We start from the raw sequence: 19,726 nt of genomic DNA on the forward strand, positions 1-19,726 counted from the left end.
TCTTGCAGTCAAGTAACTATTGAGGATGTGGATACCCAGAGAGACGTTTGGCAAGATGTTGGGATTCTCATTGATCTCTTTGACAGCAAATGCTAAGGCCAGGATGTGCTGGTAGTTCTTAGGCACTGAACTGTAATAAAGGTGACAACTGTTTAATAAAATCACCACCACCACAACAAAATGCATTTGTACTCTTCAGCATCTTTTATGCAAATGTTTCCGAGATGGTGGCAAACTTTAGAACAATAGAAAATAATGGACTTATAAAGAATTGAGATTTAAAATACATTCTTTAGACTGAAAGGGAGAGAAAACAGAATTTGTCTTACACAGGTTCATCGACCCAGATCTGTGTAGGTTGTTCCTTGAAACTGAGGGTCTCATAGTTTAAGAAGACTTGGGAAACCATCTCTCCAATGATGAGGTCACCTGGTTGGTAAAATTCATGTGGAATTGGGAGAGGATCATCATATATGCTGCAGTTAATGGAATACTTCTTGCATACAGCATGAGACAGAAGAACAAGCAGCAACACCACCAGAAGCATGTTCCTGTTGAAAAAGTTTCACCTCCAAATGTACATTCTCATGTTTACATCTACAGCAGTATATGTAGCTATTTTCTTTTTACCTAGAGACTGACGTGGATGTATCTAATGGTATCTGTAAACCATCTCCTGGTTTTATATTCAATAATGGTTTTCTTTAATGAATATTTCCAAACAGCATACTCTATTTATCTCCGCACTTTCCCCTCTGTATGAATTCAAACCTTCTTATGTTCCTGTTCAAGTAGAAATATCAAAGGTTTTCATTGGTGTACAAATAAAGGAAGTGTAACGCTGATGATTCTCCATGAGTTTGTCCAAAAGAATGTGAAATTCCTTATAGTGAGGTGGTGTTATGGTTCAGAATGTGTCCATGTGCTTTTATTCATACCTAACCAAAGAGGTGAAGATTTGCCCAGAAAATATTTGGGAACTGGATTATTCAGTTGGCAAGGAGAAAGGATGAGGACAGGAATATTCCCACTATACTTTTTGGCACTTAAAATTGTGACAGAATCAGTTCATGAGAAACATACTCTAACATGTATAGGGGAAATAATCATAAAAGAAAATGACAGAGCCCTGCCTATGCCTATATTCAGTGCTCAAGAATACAAGGTATTTATATGTTCTTTTCCAGATTCTGATTGTTGATCTTGTGGAAGACATCTGTCCCTCCATTGTTTAAGAGGATGGATGCCAGTAATTTTGTCAATGATTGGTGTGATTAAAATCTCCCCTGTGTATTGGTGTTCCTTGAAGTTGTGCCATGAATAACAAAAGTACTACGTGTATTTTTCTACCTGAACTCTACAGCTATATTTTCTTTTCTGAGGAGTAACAAATGGCCAGTGGCACTTAGCCAGAAAGTTGTACACTCCTTTTGTCCCAGACTAGAGTTAACTTCACACAAACAGACCACTCACTTAAAGGCCAGCAAATCTAAAGCTCAGTGTTTTCCTGATGGTAATATATTTTTCTATTAGATTACTTCAAATTCTTCCTTGTCCCATTTATTGTTGTCATTACTACAATTTTTTAATTATTAACAGTATGTATTTATCCAATACTATATATGTTCGTTCATTTATTTAATACATTTATATACCACCTTTATCTTCCAAGGATCTTAACGCGGTGTACATAGTTTTCCTCCCCTCCATTTCATCCTCACAACAATACTGTGAGGTAGGTTAGGCTATAAGATGGTGACTTCTCCAAGGTCCCCCAGTGAGCTTCATGGTTGAGTAGGGATTCAAACCCTGCTAGTTCCTAGTCCAACACTCTAACCTTTACACCACACTGTGTGCCCATTGCATAACGTCAGGAAGAAAGATTTTCAGTCCTAAATTTTGACTCTGTGTATGTTTCAACAAAGTTTCAATTCCTTGGGGTTTCACATAAATCATTCTATGCATTGACAAAATGAACACACATGGCTGCATGGGCCCAATTCAAAGTGCTAATTTTGACCCATATAGCCTTAGGACCACAATACCTCAAGGACCACCTATCTCTTTCTGAACCTACCTGGATCCTGTGATTGTCATCTGAGGCCCTTCTTGTGCCACCTCCACAAAAGCTCTGCAGTGGTTCCTCATTTGTGGAATGCTCTTCCCAGGGTGGTTTGACTGACGCTTTCATTATACACCTTTAGTGTGCGATGAAAACATTATTAATCAAGCAGGTCTTGGACTGATTAACATCCTATAGCCTTTTAAATGTGTTTGTTGGAGGGGGTGAGGGTGGTGAGAAAGGAGGTTGTGTATCCATTATTGTTTTTATTATATGCATTGTGTTTTTATCTTGCAATTTTATGTTGTCAACTGCCCTGAGATCTACGGATGAAGGGTGGTATATAAATTTAATAATTCCAAGGTCATGGGATTATGAAATTGTAGAGCTGGAAGGAATCTTGGGTGTCATCTGGTCCAACCTTCTGCAAAGCAGGTCCCTTGACTGTGCAGACCATGGGGGAGTATTGCAAAGGCAGGTGAGTACATTGCATGGCATCAGTTATTTTTCTGTGACAGATTGTTTGTCCACATGTACAAAGGGATGGGGAAGGATTTAGTTTTCTCTTTTTTTGAGTACTGGAAAATTGCCAGAATCTTGGAAAGCAGCATATATTACGTTCATTCTGAAACAACGTTCATTCTGAAACTGCTAACTCTCCAAGCATCGCCTCTTCCATTATGAAGCGACCCAGACATAAGGTTCTTTTTGATGTGCCCCTCCACTGGAGGGTGGCAACACAAGTATGGGCCTTTTCTGTGGTGGCTCCCCATTTGTGGACTGCTCTCCTTAGGGAGTCTCTCCTGGCACCACCATTATATATCTTTAGGTACTAGGCAGAGGCGGAGGAAGGTCAGGTGGTACACGGTGCAGAAAATTTCTTGTCACTCCCCCAACATTGTTTGTTTGGGGCGGGTTTTTTGGCTGAAAAAAATGATTTTACCTAAAACTCTGCAGAAGCCTGCACCAGAGAATTATATAGTTGGAAGGGACCTCTGAGGGTCATCTAGCCAAACCCCTGGGGCAATGCAGGAATCTCAATTAGACCATCCCTGACCGATGGCCATCTGTCTTCTGTTTCCCCCCTCAACCAGGACACACAACAACGGAGACTGGAGGTGGGGGGGAAAGATAAATTTTGACAATGGGTCAGATTTGTCAGGCGCCTGCAGGAACAGCTTGAAGACTTTACACAGAGAGGAACCCCACACTGGTTTCCCCGCATGTTACATTACAGACAGGGAGCCACCTCAGACAGAGAGAAAGACATGGGGGAGGACAAAAGAGTACCAAAGTCCACTTAAAAAAAATAAAAAATAAAAGTTTTGTGTCTAGGAATATTTTTCTGCAAAAGCATCAGACTGGTTGTCAAAAGTGTGAACTTCATTAATAGATCCTATTTAAAGAAATTGGTCAATTAGCCACAGAATTGCTTTGCTGATTTTTCTCATCTTCTTTGAATTACACAACTGTTTTTGGGGGTTCCTAGCTTCATGCAGGGGAGACTGATGGGGAATAGTGGAGGGAGGCGCATCCTACTTTCATGCAGGGGAGGCTGGGGGCAAAGGGAGGCCGGCATGCCGAGTGCCCAGGGCAGCGCTGAGTTGCTCCTCCTGGCGCCACGCATGGGCAAAACGAGAGGCAGCGCTGCCATTGTCCAGTTCACTCCACTTTCGGGGGCAGCAGAGGCTTTTTGGAGGGGAATTGGAGCCCAAAGGGGGTGCGCAGGACAGGCACCTTGGCAGGCTTCGCCAGTAGCCCGGAAAGTAGGCCTGAAGTGAAATTTCAGCCTTCACGACATAGGAAAACGGCCAAGGAAACAGCTATTTTCGCGGAGGAGGGTCAAGATATTAACTGATATACATGAAATTTCATATATAGCTATATAATCCTTAGTGTAGTAAGAGAAGACCTTTGGAGTAGGCATTTTTTTTTAAAAAAAAGTTTTTTATGAACCACCCTAGTAGGGCAGTAATTGTTCCTTGATAATTTGTCACCTTCCTCTTGGTTTTATTATATCCATGGGTTGTTTTTTTTTGTATGTCTATTTGTTTGCTTGTAAATCACTTAATGGAGACAAGACAGAGGTGATCTTAATCAGTTGGAAGGTAGAAGAGAAAATCTGCAGGCTCCCTTGTTAGAACAGCTCCACTGACTACTGGTCTGTTTTCAGGCACAATTCAAAGTGCTGGTTGTTACCTACAAAGTTACATGAAAGATAATTCCTTTATATGAGTCTTGATTTGTCTTCTATATCTCACAATGAACAACATTCCACACTAGAACTTTAAACTTTTTTATGTTGATACCTGGTCTCAAATCAATCTCCCACTACATTTTCTGGGACTTTTTTTTTGGGGGGGGGGGTCACTGCTGGATGATAACATGGGAGTGATTACTTATCAACTAATTCTGGTTTGAATGCATTGTGTTAGATTGGAACCTGTGATATTGAAAGTAACTTGACTGAGTGAGGTTGCAAACCTCTGCATTCTTATTTCAGCCTCATTAAGTAGAACTTTCTTCTAAGTACAGTAGGATTGAAATATTATTAATTAAAATTACAACCACGTGTTCTTAGAGTTCTATTTATTAAACCTTCAAATGTCAACTTTCACCTAAATATAGGAGATAGGTGTCAGTGTTTTGGAGTGGAGGTTAATTACTGATGAAAAATTATATTCATCTTTGGTATGGGAGAATAGACAATATAGAAAATGAAGGCATGCAACCTGCCTAAGGTGGGATGTGCCTGGTTGATGGCTACTGAAAAGCTTTTTAGCAGATTTGTTTCCTTGGAACCATTCCAGTATTGTTTAAGGCCTGGTCATGGGACAGGAAAACTGCCTTGGTCACCCTGGTTGATAACATTTATCAGGAAAGAGATGCAGGAAGTTCCATCCTGCTTGTTCTCATTGATTTCCCAGTGCATTTTGATGCTATTGAAGCTTCAATTGTCCAAATTGCAGCAGCCAGATTGTTGGCTGGGAATTCCTTCAGACCTGATACGACCTCTGTTTTAAAACAGCTGAACTGGTTGCCATTTTGTTTCTTTGCCCAATTCAAGATGCTCACATCAGCGTTTAAAATCCTGAACTACTCAGGACCCCATTACTCATTCCCTACATACAATCTCTGGTACTGAAATTGGCATATGATGCCCTCTTGTTAATTCCACCAACCTTGTAAGTTTGGTAGCTGACAGCCTGGGTAAGGGCATTCTGTCTTTTCAAAATCTTTTTTTTAGGGTGCCTCTCCACTACTGCAGAAAGCCTGCTAGACAGATACAACAAGAGCTGAAACTGGTGAGGTTTCTAGCACCGGCATTATGCAGCTTTTGGCAAATGCTGGAGTTGTACCTGTTCACGCTGCTTTTGACACTGCAGATGTCTATTTTTAGGACGCACCTTATCTTTATAATTCTGTTTTAAATGGTTTTTCATATTGTATATGATTGTGTTTTAATACTATTGTAGTGTTTTAATAGTTGTAACCAACCCTGGGACCTTAGGGTGAAGGGTGGGTTATGTAATAGTAGTAGTATTATCATTATATCTCCACCTCCATCATTCAGCCTGGGCATTGAGGTCCTCCTCCAAGGGTCTTCTGCTGGTTCCCTCACTGTGAGAAGCAAAGTTACAGGGAAGCAGGCAGAGGGACTTCTCGGTAGTGGTGCCCTACCTGTGGAATGCCCTACGTTAAGATGTCAAGGAGACAAAGAACTATACAATATAGGCAGCCCTGTATTGGGAAGGTTTTAATGTTTGATGTTTTACTATGTTTTTATATATATGCTGTAAGCTGCCCAGAGTGGCTAGGGAAACCCAGCCAGATGCCTAAGGTATATCACAAAATATTAGTAGTAGTAGTAGTAATAGTAATAGTAATAGAAGAAGAAATAGGAATAATCAAGCATCCATGCTTGAATTCACATGAGATCCTTAGCAACAGCATTTCCAATGATACATTTAGGTAGTATTGTAATAAAGAGATGGATATATGGTTTCATTTTGTTATTCCTATAACTCGCCCCCTACTGTTCAGATCAGGAGCAGAATTTAGAGAAACTAATAACGGTGGATTTCCAATAAACTGCATCTAAGAGAAAAATAAAAAGATGAAGACAGAACTCTTTCATATTTTCCTTTGCATTATATGTTCTTTACTATTTAGGTCAGGCCTCAGCACAATGATGTAGCATTTAGGGAAAAAGATGCAACCCAGTAAGCCAGCAGTGGAGCATAAGATGGAGAAGATCTCCACAGCCACCATGTATTTTCCTTTGGTGCTCAGATAGGTGGGAACAAAGGATAACCACACACTGCAAAACAGCAACATGCTGAAAGTGATGAACTTGGCTTCATTGAAACTGTCAGGTAACTTCCTGGCTAGAAAAGCCACAATGAAACTGATAATGGCTAGAGAGCCCATAAAGCCCAAAACACAGTAAAACATGGCAGCTGAATTCTCATTACAAACTAGTATGATTTCCCCATAGAATGAGTGTGGGTCTGTATCTGGAAATGGAGGAGCGGTACTTAACCAAAGAGTACAAACACCAGCTTGAATAAAAGTGGAGAGAAGGATAATAGAATTTGCTGTTCTTTTGCCAACCCATTTCCTCATTTTGGCACCTGGTTTGGTTGCCATGAAGGCCAGAACCACAGTGATAGTCTTTGCCAATACAGAAGAGAGGGCCAAAGAGAAGATGATGCCAAAAGCTGTTTGTCGGAGAGGGCAGGTTGCCTTTCCAGGCTGTCCGATGAAGAGCAGGGAACAGAGGAAACAAAGGAGGAGGGAAACAAGAAGGATGTAGGTGAGGTTCCGGTTGTTAGCTTTTACTATTGGACTCTCCTTATGCTTCATAAAAATTCCAAGAACTAAAGCTGCGACAAAAGAGAGAGAAATAGCCATAATAAATAAGATGATCCCCAAATCTTCGTTGTAAGTAAGGTAGCTTATAATCCTTGGAATGCACTGAGTTTGGTTTTCATTGGCATACTGGTCTTCAGGACAATTGATGCAGCAATCCATGTCTTCAAAAATAAAAATTAAAGAAGAGGAAGAGTGATTTTAATATTCTCAAATGCAGAACAACATCTGTCTGAGAAAGTCTTAAAACCTGATGAGAAGTTTTGTTCTTTTACAATGATAAAAAGTTGTACTGTGTTGTTTTAAAAATATTTATTTAAAATTTAAAACACCATTATATTCGTGCAGTTTACATTCTCCTAAGAAATAAATACTAGATATCTTTTGTTATGAAAATGGCTTGATATTTCAATATATATTTTTTTATTTTTGGGAGGGTCTAGCATTTTCTAAATTAGTTAATTTTATAATTTGTTTTTAAGGGGAGGATGGGAAGGCTGCTATGGGAGTAAGCCCTGGTCAGCAGAATGGCTGGGGCAGGTTTCAGTAGGGGAGTTTTATTGGGACATCTGATCACAGTGATCACAGGCAGGAGGAGTTGTCTGAGGGGCAGATCATGTCATTACCAAGGAGGTAGGTTTAGTCATTATCTGAAGAATATTCTTACCTCTGGGTCTGACCAGAAGGATGCATGTATTAACAAGGGTGTCCCATATGACCTTAAAGTGGCACTGTGCAATGCCAGGTCAATGATTCACAAGACCACTGCTATCCAGGGGTGGGCAATGGTCCCTTACCAGAGTGGTACATACTTTAGTTATCACCCACTTGAATTACTGCAATGTGCTCTGTGTGGGTCTACCTTTGAAGGTGACTCAGAAACTACAACTAATCCAGAATCAGCAGCTAGACTGGTGACTGGGAGTGGAATCTACATTGGATCCCAATACATTTCCAAGCTAAATTCAACATCTATATGGCCTCGGGGCTATATATCCAAAGGACCGTCTCCATCCTGGCTACTGAGGTTCAGTTTCACGGGCTTTCTGGTACGAAGTGAAGTCACAGGGAACCAGGCAGGGGGCCTTCCTGGTAGAGGCACCTCCCACGTGGAATGCCATCCCATCAGATGTTATGGAAATATTTGACTTTTAGAAGACACCTGCAGCCCTGCATAGTGAGGTTTGTCATGTTTGATTTTTTTTGTATTTTTAATATGTTGAATGGAGCCACCCAGAGTGGCTGGGGCAACCCAGTCGGATGGGTGACATATAAATAATCATCATATTGTTATTGTTGTTGTTTTTGCTATTATTCTCACCTTTCTTATTAGAGATCATCCCTTCTGGACACGGCACACAATCATAGCAGCAAAATTTTGCTCCTTCCTTCTTTTTTCTGTTGTAGCCAGGATAGCAGTTGTCATTACACACAGAAACTGGTAGTACCTGCACAGAAACATGATGGATGTTCAGAAATAATATGAAGAGGGGGAGTTGTTTGTTTTTTAAGAATGGTAGGTTTGCAAATAGGGAAAGAAGGGAGCTTTAGTTCAACCAGTCTTATAGTTCTGTCCATCCACTGAATCTATCGGTATAGGACTGAGCTTCAGGAGGAAACCATAAGTGAGGGTGGTATGTGATTCCATGTCTGAGCTATTTCTTTTTCTATATGGACATGATTTACCAATGAAATGAAATGAAATGAAATGACATTTATAAAGCCTAAACCTTTTCAGAGCTGCTCTCCCCACACCCAGTTAAACATGATTAACTAGAATAATACTCCTGAGGACAACCCTTTAAACTGTATCGCAGCTCTTATGCCCAGAACATAGACATAACTAGCAAGGTGAAAAAGGTCCCTTGTAATTGAGAATGAGTTTAGGAGGCATGAAGAAATTTCAGTGGTCTTTTTTCAGTAAGTTGTACCAAAAACAATTGAATCAGCTTCACATGACATAACCTGGTTATACAGGAGCAATTCCATCAGCAATTTGCAGGGTTGTGTGTCTCAAGATATCCTGTTTATTAAAAAACTGAAAAAATCCAATAAACTGGAAGATTCTCTGAAAAATGCAGGTAAAGATCAAAGAGATATCACTAGTCTATATTTCGTTAGAAAGAAAGGGGGTATCTTTAGAGTACCAGGCATATTTTAGTACCTAAAGAGGAGCCAGAAGAATGAACTGGTCTGATGAACGTATTGTCATTATGTCTTACCTGATTAAAGCTTTGGTGCCAGACAATTTGGTCAACATGAATGGTTAACTCTTTGCCTCGAGGAGCCTGAGGATCTAGTGTTCCAACTTTTATTCTAACCACTGACGCATTCAGAAACATCATCCAATTTGTAACATCAAAGCCTGTTAGTAATTCTCCATTGTCATCAAAACGTATTGTTTCTCCAACACTGTTATTGAACATGATGAGCTTTAGAAAGTGATGGATCTGTATTCAAAGAGAATCCATAGAAAGTAAGAACTAGGTTTTGGAATGATTTCAGTGAGCTTCACAAAGGGTTTTAATTCTGGACAGTATATGCTGTGATTCTATATTTGCATGGACAGGTGGAGTCCCCCCAACCCCAGGTGACCCCTGAGCAGAATACTGTCTCAAGACAACATGCTATGGGATTAGAATTGGCCACAACTTTATTAAATTTCAGAAGTAGGGAGACCTGGGCTCAGGCATGGAGCGTTTATTCTTCCTAGCCCCCAGCCGGGGATCTGGGAGACATCAGGGTTATCCAGAATGTGTGAGGACTGGGCTGGCTCTGGAGAACATATGTTCAAGCAGAGAGCCCGCCCCCCGCTTCGCCTCCATTGGAGGAGAGAGTAATGACAACCTCTTGGCGTATGGCCAATGCCTCCCCTCAAGACCCCTTTAACGGGGAACTCTGGTATCACCGCCACGGTCTCCTAGTTGTGTTCATTTGTCCCAATTTCAGCATTCACTATTTTATAATGAAGCTAGCATTAATTACCCAAATGGATTCATAATCAAGAACAGCATAAAACAGAGAGAACACCAAAATATTTTGAGTGAATGTTTTTTTAAATCTTGGTTCATTAATGAGTTTGCCTAAAAGGAAGAGAGGGAGGGAGAGAGAGAGAGAGAGAGAGAGAAAGAAAGAAAGAAAGAAAGAAAGAAAGAAAGAAAGAAAGAAAGAAAGAAAGAGTGTTGTAATAACCTGCCATGGCTGCACTTTCTGAAACACCAATCTCCAATCTTCTAACAACCTTCTATGCTTCAGTCTCAATCTGTATAGGTCATGCAAAGCATGTGCCATGGCATAGACAGCATTGTAGACACTGTAACTATGGCCAGTCATCTTCATTTCAAATAAAATACCGGGAATGCTTTCCAGCTTCTCCTCCCCAGTGCATGTTTCCTTTTCATCTTCCTCCTGCTTCTTTAATGAACAGCTGAATGCCTGTTCCCAGAAGTCCTGGATAAATCCATCTCCTTTTACCTCAAAAGGTGTTATCTCCTTAAGATATTTTTGGAAGCCTGGTGGCTGATTTGAGTGAGCAGTGAAAGATATAGAACCATGGAAGGTTTGCATATCCCATGTCTTCTGAATGGACACTGATGTGAAATCCCAGTGGGATGTAATAATCCACACTTTACCAAGAGGAGGCCATTCCATATAGGTTGCTAGGAAAAGAAATATCCTCACAATCTGAAAGGATGGAGGTTCTCCATATACAAAAAATATACTGGCTTTTTTCTCAAACATAACTTCATAATTTTTAAACTGCTTTAACATCAAGTCTACCATCCCCTCCACATAATCCCACTTTGGCATTCTTACTATGAAGGCATAACAGATTCCATTTTGAGCAAGCATTGGCATCATTGTCTGTAAAAACCTGTCCCCTTTGTCATCATTCACAGCACCAACCCCAACCCATTTCCATCCAAAATGCTGAAGTAATCTCACAACTCCCATTTGCTGGTAGGATTCAGTTGGGACCATTTGGTACAGAAAAGGGAATAGCATTTTGGATCCTTTTAATGGCAAAAATGATCCATACGTGAGCTGAAATAAAATGTATAAGAAATTTAGGGATTAATCTTTTCCCTTATGGAGTTGTACTGGATTGCATTTATCCAATTGTCATTCATGTATGTCAGCAAAAATGGTCATTTGGGTTTACAAATGCAAGCAAAAGGAATTTCTGGAGTTTTGTATTTCTGGATCAGAAGCCAGGCATTGGGCTGGAGTGGAATAAACTCAGGGAGCGTTCAGCCTGATTCAGATAACTGAACTATTACTGTCCAGAATAGGATTCGAGGGGCATGCCCAGGCCTAGCAGCTGACGAACAGTAATTGATTAAAGCTTTCAAAGTAACTGTGAGTCCACCTGCAGTTTTCATAATCAACTCAATTTAAACAATCTGCTTACCAGAATATCACCAGGAGCATGGTTAAAATTGCTTTCATAAGAGCAAGATAATATGCCATATGTGCATGCTTCATACCCTCATACACACAGCTTACCTGTGGAGTTTTGTGGGTTGCTGAAATGAAAGCCATATTGACAGAGATCTCAGAGAAACATCCTCCAATGATAGCTATCAATTGGTTCTGCTTGCCGCAACGGAAGTTGGGAAGAAACATCTTTTGTGTGGAAAGCAGGCTCAGTGTGGCCTTATAAGTCATTCTTGCAGTCAAGTAGCTATTGAGGATGCGGATACCCAGAGAGACGTTTGGCAAGATGTTGGGATTCTCATTGATCTCTTTGACAGCAAATGCTAAGGCCAGGATGTGCTGGTAGTTTTTAGGCACTGAACTGTAATAAAGGTGGCAACAGTTTAATAAAATCACCACCACTATAACAAAAATGCATTTGTACTCTTCAGCATTTTTTATCCAAATGTTTCCAAGATGGTGGCAAACTTTAGAACCACTTTAGAAAATAATAGACTTAAAAATAATTGAGATCTGAAATAAGTTTTGTATACTGAAAGGGAGAGAAAACAGAAATTGTCTTACACTGGTTCATCAATCAAGATCTGTGTAGGCTGTTCCTTGAAATTGAGGTTATTATAGTTTAAGAAGACTTGGGAAACCATCTCCCCAATGATGAGGTCACCCGGTTGGTAAAATTCATGAGGAATAGGGAGGGGATCATCATATATGCTGCAGTTAATGGAATATTTCTTGCATACAGCATGAGACAGAAGTACAAGCAGCAACACCACCAGAAGCATGTTCCTGTTGAAAAAGTTTCACCTCCAAATCAACATTCTCATGTTTACATCTATAGCAGTATATGTAGCTATTTTCTTTTTACCTACAGAATGTATCTGATGGTATCTGTAAACCATCTCCCGGTTTTATATTCTATAATGGTTCTCTTTAATCAGTGTTTCCGAACAGCAACTCTGTTCATCTCCTCACTTTTCCCCTGTGTGAATTAAAACCTTCATATGTTCCTGTTCAAGTAGAAATATCAAAGGTTTTCATTGGTGTACAAATAAAGTAAGTGTAACACTGAAGATTCTCCATGGGTTTGTCCAAAAGAATGTGAAATGCATTATTGTTAGGTAATGTTATGGTTCATAATGTGTTCATGTGCTTTTATTCATACCTAACCAAAGAGGTCAAGATTTGCGCAGAAAATATTTGGGAACTTGATTATTCAGTTGGCAAGGAGAAAGGATGAGGACAGGAATATTCACACTATACTTTTTGGCGCATAAAATTGTGACAGAATCAGTTGATGAGAAACTTACTCTAACATGTATAGGGGAAATAATCATAAAAGAAAATGACAGAGCCCTGCCTATGCCTATATTCAGTGCTCAAGAATACAAGGTATTTATATGTTCTTTTCCAGATTCTGATTGTTGATGTTGCTGAAGACATCTGTCCCTCCATTGTTTAAGAGGATGTATGCCAGTAATTTTGACAATGATTGGTGTGATTAAAATCTCCCCTGTGTATTGGTATTCCTTGAAGTTGTGCCATGAATAACAAAAGTACTACGTGTATTTTTCTACCTGAACTCTACAGCTATATTTTCTTTTCTGAGGAGTAACAAATGGCCAGTGGCACTTAGCCAGAAAGTTGTACACTCCTTTTGTCCAGGACTAGAGTTAACTTCACACAAACAGACTATTCACTTAAAGGCCAGATAATCTAAGTTATAGGTAGGTAGCCGTGTTAGTCTGCCGTAGTCGAAACAAAAAAAAATAAAATCCTTCCAGTAGGACCTTAGAGACCAACTAAGTTTGTTATTGGTATGAACTTTCATGTGCATGCACACTTCTTCAGATACGTATCTAAAGAAGTGTGCATGCACACGAAAGCTCATTCCATCTCCACCGTATCAAGCAGTTGGTCCCTTACCTTTCTCGCCCTGATCTGGCCACAGTGATCCATGCGATGGTCACCTCCAGTCTTGATTATTGTAACTTGCTCTACGCAGGGTGCCCTTGAAGGTGACCCAGAAACTCCAGCAGGTGCACAATGCCATGGCGAGGCTCCTTACGGGGACCTTGCCATGGGATCACATTCATTCAGTGCTTTATCAGCTGTACTGGTTCCTGGTGGAGTACAGGGTCAGGTTCCAGGTGCTGGTTTTGACCTTTAAAGCCCTATGTGGCCTAGGACCCTCGTACTATGGGACCGCCTGCGGAGGACCTTAAGCTCCACAAAATAACAACACTTTGGAGGTCCTGAGCCGCAAGGTGGTCAGACTGGTTTCCACTAGGGCCAGGGTCTTTTCAGTACTTGCCCCGACTTGGTGGAATGCTCTGTCACAAGAGACCAGGGGCCTGCAGGATTTGACATCTTTCCGCAGGGCCTGCAAGACAAAGCTGGCCTTTGATTTGGACTCAGTCCAAATGTTTCCCTCCCCTTATGCTTTTGATTTATGGGCTACTACTAAAATGAGGCTGCATTTTAAATTATATTTTAATCTGTATTTTAACGCATATTTTAATTAACTTTTTTCTATTACGTTTTATTGTAATTTTATTGGTGTTAGCCTCCCTGAGCCCATTTCTGGCCTGGGAGGGCGGGGTATACATAAAATAAATAAATTATTATTTATTGTTATTATTACCAATAACAAAATTAGTTGGTCTCTAAAGTGCTGCAGGAATGAATTTTTTTTATCTTGTTTCGACTATGGCAGACCAACATGGCTACCTATCTGTAACTAGAACTATGGAAGGCACCACATTGAGCTGCATGAAATAGAAGTCCATCAACCTGCTATCTGAAGAAGTGTGCGTGCACACGAAAGCTCATACCAATAACAAACTTAGTTGGTCTCTAATGTCTCTAAGGTGCTACTGGAAGGAATTTTTTTATTTTGTTATGAAATCTAAGGTTCAATGTTATCATGATGGGAATATCTTTTTCTGTTAGATCACTTCAAATTCTTGCTTGTCCCATTTATTGTCATACTACAATTTCTAATTTATTAACAGTATTTATTTATGTATGTTTGTTCATTTCTTCACCACATTTTATATACCACCTTTATCTTCCAAGGATCTCAACGTGGTGTACATAGTTTTCCTCCCCCCCCCATTTAATCCTCAAAACAATCCTGTGAGGTAGGTTAGGCTATAAGATGGTGACTTCTCCAAGGTCCCCCAGTGAGCTTCATGGCTGTGTAGGGATTTAAACCCTGCTAGTTCCTAGTCCAACACTCTAACCTTTACACCACACGGTGTGCCCATTGCATAATGTCAGGAAGAAAGATTTTCAGTCCTAAATTTTGACCCTGTGTATGTTTCAACAAAGTTTCAATTCCTTGGGGTTTCACATAAATCATTCTATGCATTGACAAAATGAACACACATGGCTGCATGGGCCCAATTCAAAGTGCTAATTCTGACCTATATAGCCTTAGGACCACAATACCTCAAGGACCACCTATCTCTTTCTGAATCTACCTGGATCCTGTGATTGTCATCTGAGGCCCTTCTTCTTGTGCCACCTCCACAAAAGCTCTGCAGTGGTTCCTCATTTGTGGAATGCTCTTCCCAGGGTGGTTTGACTGATGCTTTCATTATACACCTTTAGTGTGCAATGAAAACATTATTTATCAAGCAGGTCTTGGACTGATTAACATCCTATAGCCTTTTAAATGTGTTTTTTGGAGGGGGTGAGGGTGGTGGGAAAGGAGGTTGTGTATCCATTATTGTTTTTATTATATGCATTGTATTTTTATCTTGTTGTCAACTGCCCCGAGATCTACGAATGAAGGGTGGTATATGAATTTAATAAATGAATAATAAGCACCATCAATCAGGGCACCATCAATCAGGCTAGCCCACCCACCACCAGTGCCACACTCACACACATCTTTTGCTCTAGCAGAACAAGCATTGGGATGAGTTCTATACTGCTACAACTTTGTGTATAGAGATTCCCCATGAAAGAAGGATTCCTGTGTGGAGAACTTCTAGCTGTCTAAAACTTTATAGGCACAGAACTTCTTCCAAGGTCATAGAATCATGGAATTGTAGAGCTGGAAGGAATCTTGGGTGTCATCTGGTCCAACCTCCTGCAAAGCAGGTCCATTGACTGCGCAGACCATGGGGGAGTATTGCAAAGGCAGGTGAGTACATTGCATGCCATCAGTTATTTGTCTGTGACAGATTGTTTGTCCACATGTACAAAGGGATGGGGAAGGATTTGGTTTTCTCATTTTTTGAGTACTGGAAAATTGCCAGAATCTTGGAAAGCAGCATATATTACGTTCATTCTGAAGCAAGACACAGATTTACTTTTTGTTAAAAATTATAGGCCAATCTTGTTCTTAAATAATGATTACAAATTATTTTCCAATATAATGGCAAACAAAGAAAAATGTTCAGCCCAACGAGTTTATATATTCTAAATTTTGACTGTGTGCATGTTTCAACAATTCCTAGGGGTTTCACATAAACCATTCTATGCATTGACAAATGCACACATACTGTATGGTTGCATGGACCCAATTCAAAGTTCTAGTTTTGTCCTATAAAGCCTTAAATGGCTCAGGACCACAATACCTCAAGGATCACCTCTCCCTATATGGACCTACCTGGATTCCGTGATAATCATATGAGGCCCTTCTTCCTGTGCCACCTCCACAAAAGCTCCAGAGGGTGGCAACATGAGAACGAGCCTTTTCTGCAGTAGTTCCTCATTTGTGGAATGCTCTTCCTAGGATGGTTTGACTGATGCCTTCATTATACACCTTTAGTGTGTGATGAAAACATTCTTTTCAGCCAAGACTTGGACTGATTACCATCCTATAGCCTTTTAAATGTGTTTGTTGGAGGGGGTGCGGGTGGGGGGAAGGGAGGTTGTGCTATTCATTATTGTTTTTATTATATGTATTGTGTTTTTATCTTGCAATTTTATGTTGTCAACTGCCCTGAGATCTACGGATGAAGGGTGGTATATAAATTTAATAAATGAATAATAAGCACCATCAATCAGGCTAGCCCACCCACCACCAGTGCCACACTCACCCACATCTTTTGCTCTAGCAGAACAAGCATTGGGATGAGTTCTATACATCTACAACTGTTTGTGTGTAGAGATTCCCCATGAAAGAAGGATTCCTGTAGGGAGAACCTCTAGCTGTCTAAAACTTTATATGCTTCTTCCACGGTCATAAAATGATGGAATTGTATAGTTGGAAGGAATTTTGGGTGTCATCTGGTCCAACCTCCTGCAAAGCAGGTCCATTGACTGCGCAGACCATGGGGGAATATTGCAAAGGCAGGTGAGTACATTGCATGCCATCAGTTATTTGTCTGTGACAGATTGTTTGTCCACATGTACAAAGGGATGGGGAAGGATTTGGTTTTCTCATTTTTTGAGTACTGGAAAATTGCCAGAATCTTGGAAAGCAGCATATATTACGTTCATTCTGAAGCAAGACACAGATTTACTTTTTGTTAAAAATTATAGGCCAATCTTGTTCTTAAATAATGATTACAAATTATTTTCCAATATAATGGCAATTCGTATGAAAAGGGTCTTAAAGGATTTAATTCACCAAGATTTAGCTGGCTTTCTACCTGGCTGCCAGATGAAAGAAAACATAAGAAACATAATTGATGTAATTGATGTAATTGAATATCTGGAGGTCAGGAATGAAAAGCAAGCAACATTGACATTTTTAAATGCAGAGAAGGCCTTTGATAATGTATCATGGATCTTCATGAAGAAAAGAATAGAAATGATGAATTTCCTTAGGGGAATTCACAAACAGCCGAAATTCTGTGGCGTAGGCGGCGGCTGTGGACTTGTCCTGTCTCAACCGACGAATCACCCGATTGGCTTGGCTCTTCTTCAGAGGGTTGCCAAACGCAGTCTCTAAGTGGTTACAAAACCCCACATAGTCTGTTAGCAAAGGAGAGTCTTGCTGGAGCAGTGGCAAAGCCCACTTGGCCGCCTGGTCCTTTAACAAACTGATCAAAAAGTGCACCTTGGTGCGGTCGTCAGGGAAGTTCCGGGCTCGCCCCTGAATATACAACTTAGCCTGGGCGAGGAACATGGGAAAGCTGGCCAGGGCCCCATCAAATTTCTCTGGCAAGGCCACTGGGTACTTGCCTGGAGCTGGGGCATCGGCCCCAGGAGCTGGTAGGGCATCCAACCGCTGCTGAAGCACCGCAACCACATCGCTTAGCTGCTGAACTGTGTGGGTCAAGGCCTGGTTCTCCTGGGCCAATGCCACCAGCTCAGCTGCCTGGTCAGCCATGGCCTCTGGCTCTTCCTGAACGCACCCCAATGAAGGGGGAGTGCGGGTCTGGCGGGAGCAAACTGTGCTGGTCCCGGGGGGAGGTTACCGTGGGGCGAGGACCAGGACCTGAGTCGAGGGTCAGCAGACAGTCCTCCACGGGCAAAGTGGGGTCCACAGCGAGGAGCCGGGCAAGGACAGGAACTCTGGGGGAACCGGACTGGGTGCTGGCCGAAACAGCTCTTCAACGACGTTGCTCCCGCAACCTGGGACCGGGCTGACTGGCCTTTATCTTCTCTGAAGCCAGGGGCAGTCCCGGCCCCCAGGAGACCCGCCTCTCCTGGCCTTAAGGCGAGCACTCCTCCTGGGAGAAACCAGTTCCCTCCGCCTCTCTGCCCTGAGCCTCTGCAGTTCAGGAGAGGCTGAAGGGTTACTGGACCCAGGGGGAGACTCACCTGTAGGCACTGAGTCCTCAACCACCTCCGGAGCCAGAGTGGATTCACCTGGTGCCTGCTCCTGAGGAACTGGCACAGGTGCAGGTGCCTCAGAGTCAAGGCCCTGCCCCAGCTCAGCCGGCCCTGGAGGCGGGGACTCCTGTGCAGGCTGGAGTTCCTCCGGTTCGGCCTCTGAATCGGATTCCCAGGCCATCACAATGAGCCTTCCAGCTCTACAATTCTATAAATATATGATTGCATGTAAAAGTATACAGTTTATAGGGCAAGGAGACAGCTATACAGAAACTTAAACTAGTTCCAGTGAAAGGTCATTGCTTTCTCTGCACACAAGGAATTTTGGGAATTTATGGTTTATCTGGCTATAAATCGGTTGGTCATTCCACTGTTAATTCATCACCCCATTAATGTTACACTGCTAACTCTCCAAGCATCGCCTCTTCCATTATGAAGCGACCCAGACATAAGGTTCTTTTTAACGTGCCCCTCCACTGGAGGGTGGCAACACAAGTACGGGCCTTTTCTGTGGTGGCTCCCCATTTGTGGATTGCTCTCCTTAGGGAGTCTCTCCTGGCACCATCATTATATATCTTTAGGTACTAGGCAGAGGCGGAGGAAGGTCAGGTGGTACACGGTGCAGAAAATTTCTTGTCACCCCGCCCCAACATTGCTTGTTTGTTTTTTGCCTGAAAAAAAATGATTTTACCTAAAACTCTGCAGAAGCCTGTACCAGAGAATTGTATAGTTGGAAGGGACCCCTGAGGATCATCTAGCCAAACCCCTGGGGCAATGCAGGAATCTCAATTAGACCATCCCTGACCGATGGCCATCTGTCTTCTGTTTTTCCCCTCCACCAGGAAACACAACAACGGAGACTGGAGGTAGGGGAAAAGATAAATTTTGACAATGGGTCAGATTTGTCAGGCGCCTGCAGGAACATCTTGAAGACTTTACACAGAGAGGAACCCCACACTGGTTTCCCCGCATGTTACATTACAGGCAGGGAGCCAGCTCAGACAGAGAGAAAGACATGGGGAAGGACAAAAGAGTACCAAAGTCCACTTAAAAAAATAAAAAATAAAGGTCTTGGGTCTAGGAATATTTTTCTGCAAAAACATCAGACTGGTTGTCAAAAGTGTGAACTTCATTAATAGATCCTATTTAAAAGAATTGGTCAATTAGCCACTTTCGGGTGCAGCAGAGGCTTTTTGGACGGGGATTGGAGCCCAAAGGGGGTGCGCAGGACAGGCAGCGGCCTTGGCAGGCTTCCCCAGCAGCCCAGAAAGTTGGCCTGAATTGAAATTTCAGCCTTCACGACATAGGAAAATGGCCAGGTAAACAGCTATTTTCATGGAGGTGGCTCAAGATATTAACTGATATACATGCAATTTCATATATAGCTATATAATCCTTAGTGTAATAAGATAAGACCTTTGGAATAGGCATTTTTTTAAAAAATAAATAAATTATGAACTGCCCTAGTAGGGCAGTAATTGTTCCTTTATAATTTGTCACCTTTTCTTATAACTCGCTCCCTACTGTTCAGATCAGGAGCAGAACTCAGAGAAACTAATAATGGTGAACTTCCAATAAAATGCATCTAAGAGAAGAAGAAAAAATGAAGACAGAACTCTT

The 19,726-nt window shown here is 41.5% G+C and overlaps 1 protein-coding gene across 1 annotated transcript; it reads right to left on the reverse strand.

The window, feature by feature from the left end:
• Positions 1-6,196: 6,196 nt before the first annotated feature.
• On the reverse strand, positions 6,197-16,063 carry LOC308460856 (vomeronasal type-2 receptor 26-like; the record flags this gene model as incomplete). The annotated part of the gene is made up of 6 exons (XM_080977390.1): positions 6,197-7,098; positions 8,256-8,382; positions 9,157-9,384; positions 10,127-10,978; positions 14,854-14,977; positions 15,990-16,063. The coding sequence occupies 6 exons, from the start codon at positions 16,061-16,063 to the stop codon at positions 6,197-6,199; spliced, it is 2,307 nt and encodes a 768-aa protein (XP_080833516.1).
• Positions 16,064-19,726: the final 3,663 nt, after the last annotated feature.

Source organism: Podarcis pityusensis (genome assembly GCF_964106645.2).
Source record: "Podarcis pityusensis genome assembly, chromosome: 13".
NCBI classification, from domain to species: Eukaryota; Metazoa; Chordata; class Lepidosauria; order Squamata; family Lacertidae; genus Podarcis; species Podarcis pityusensis.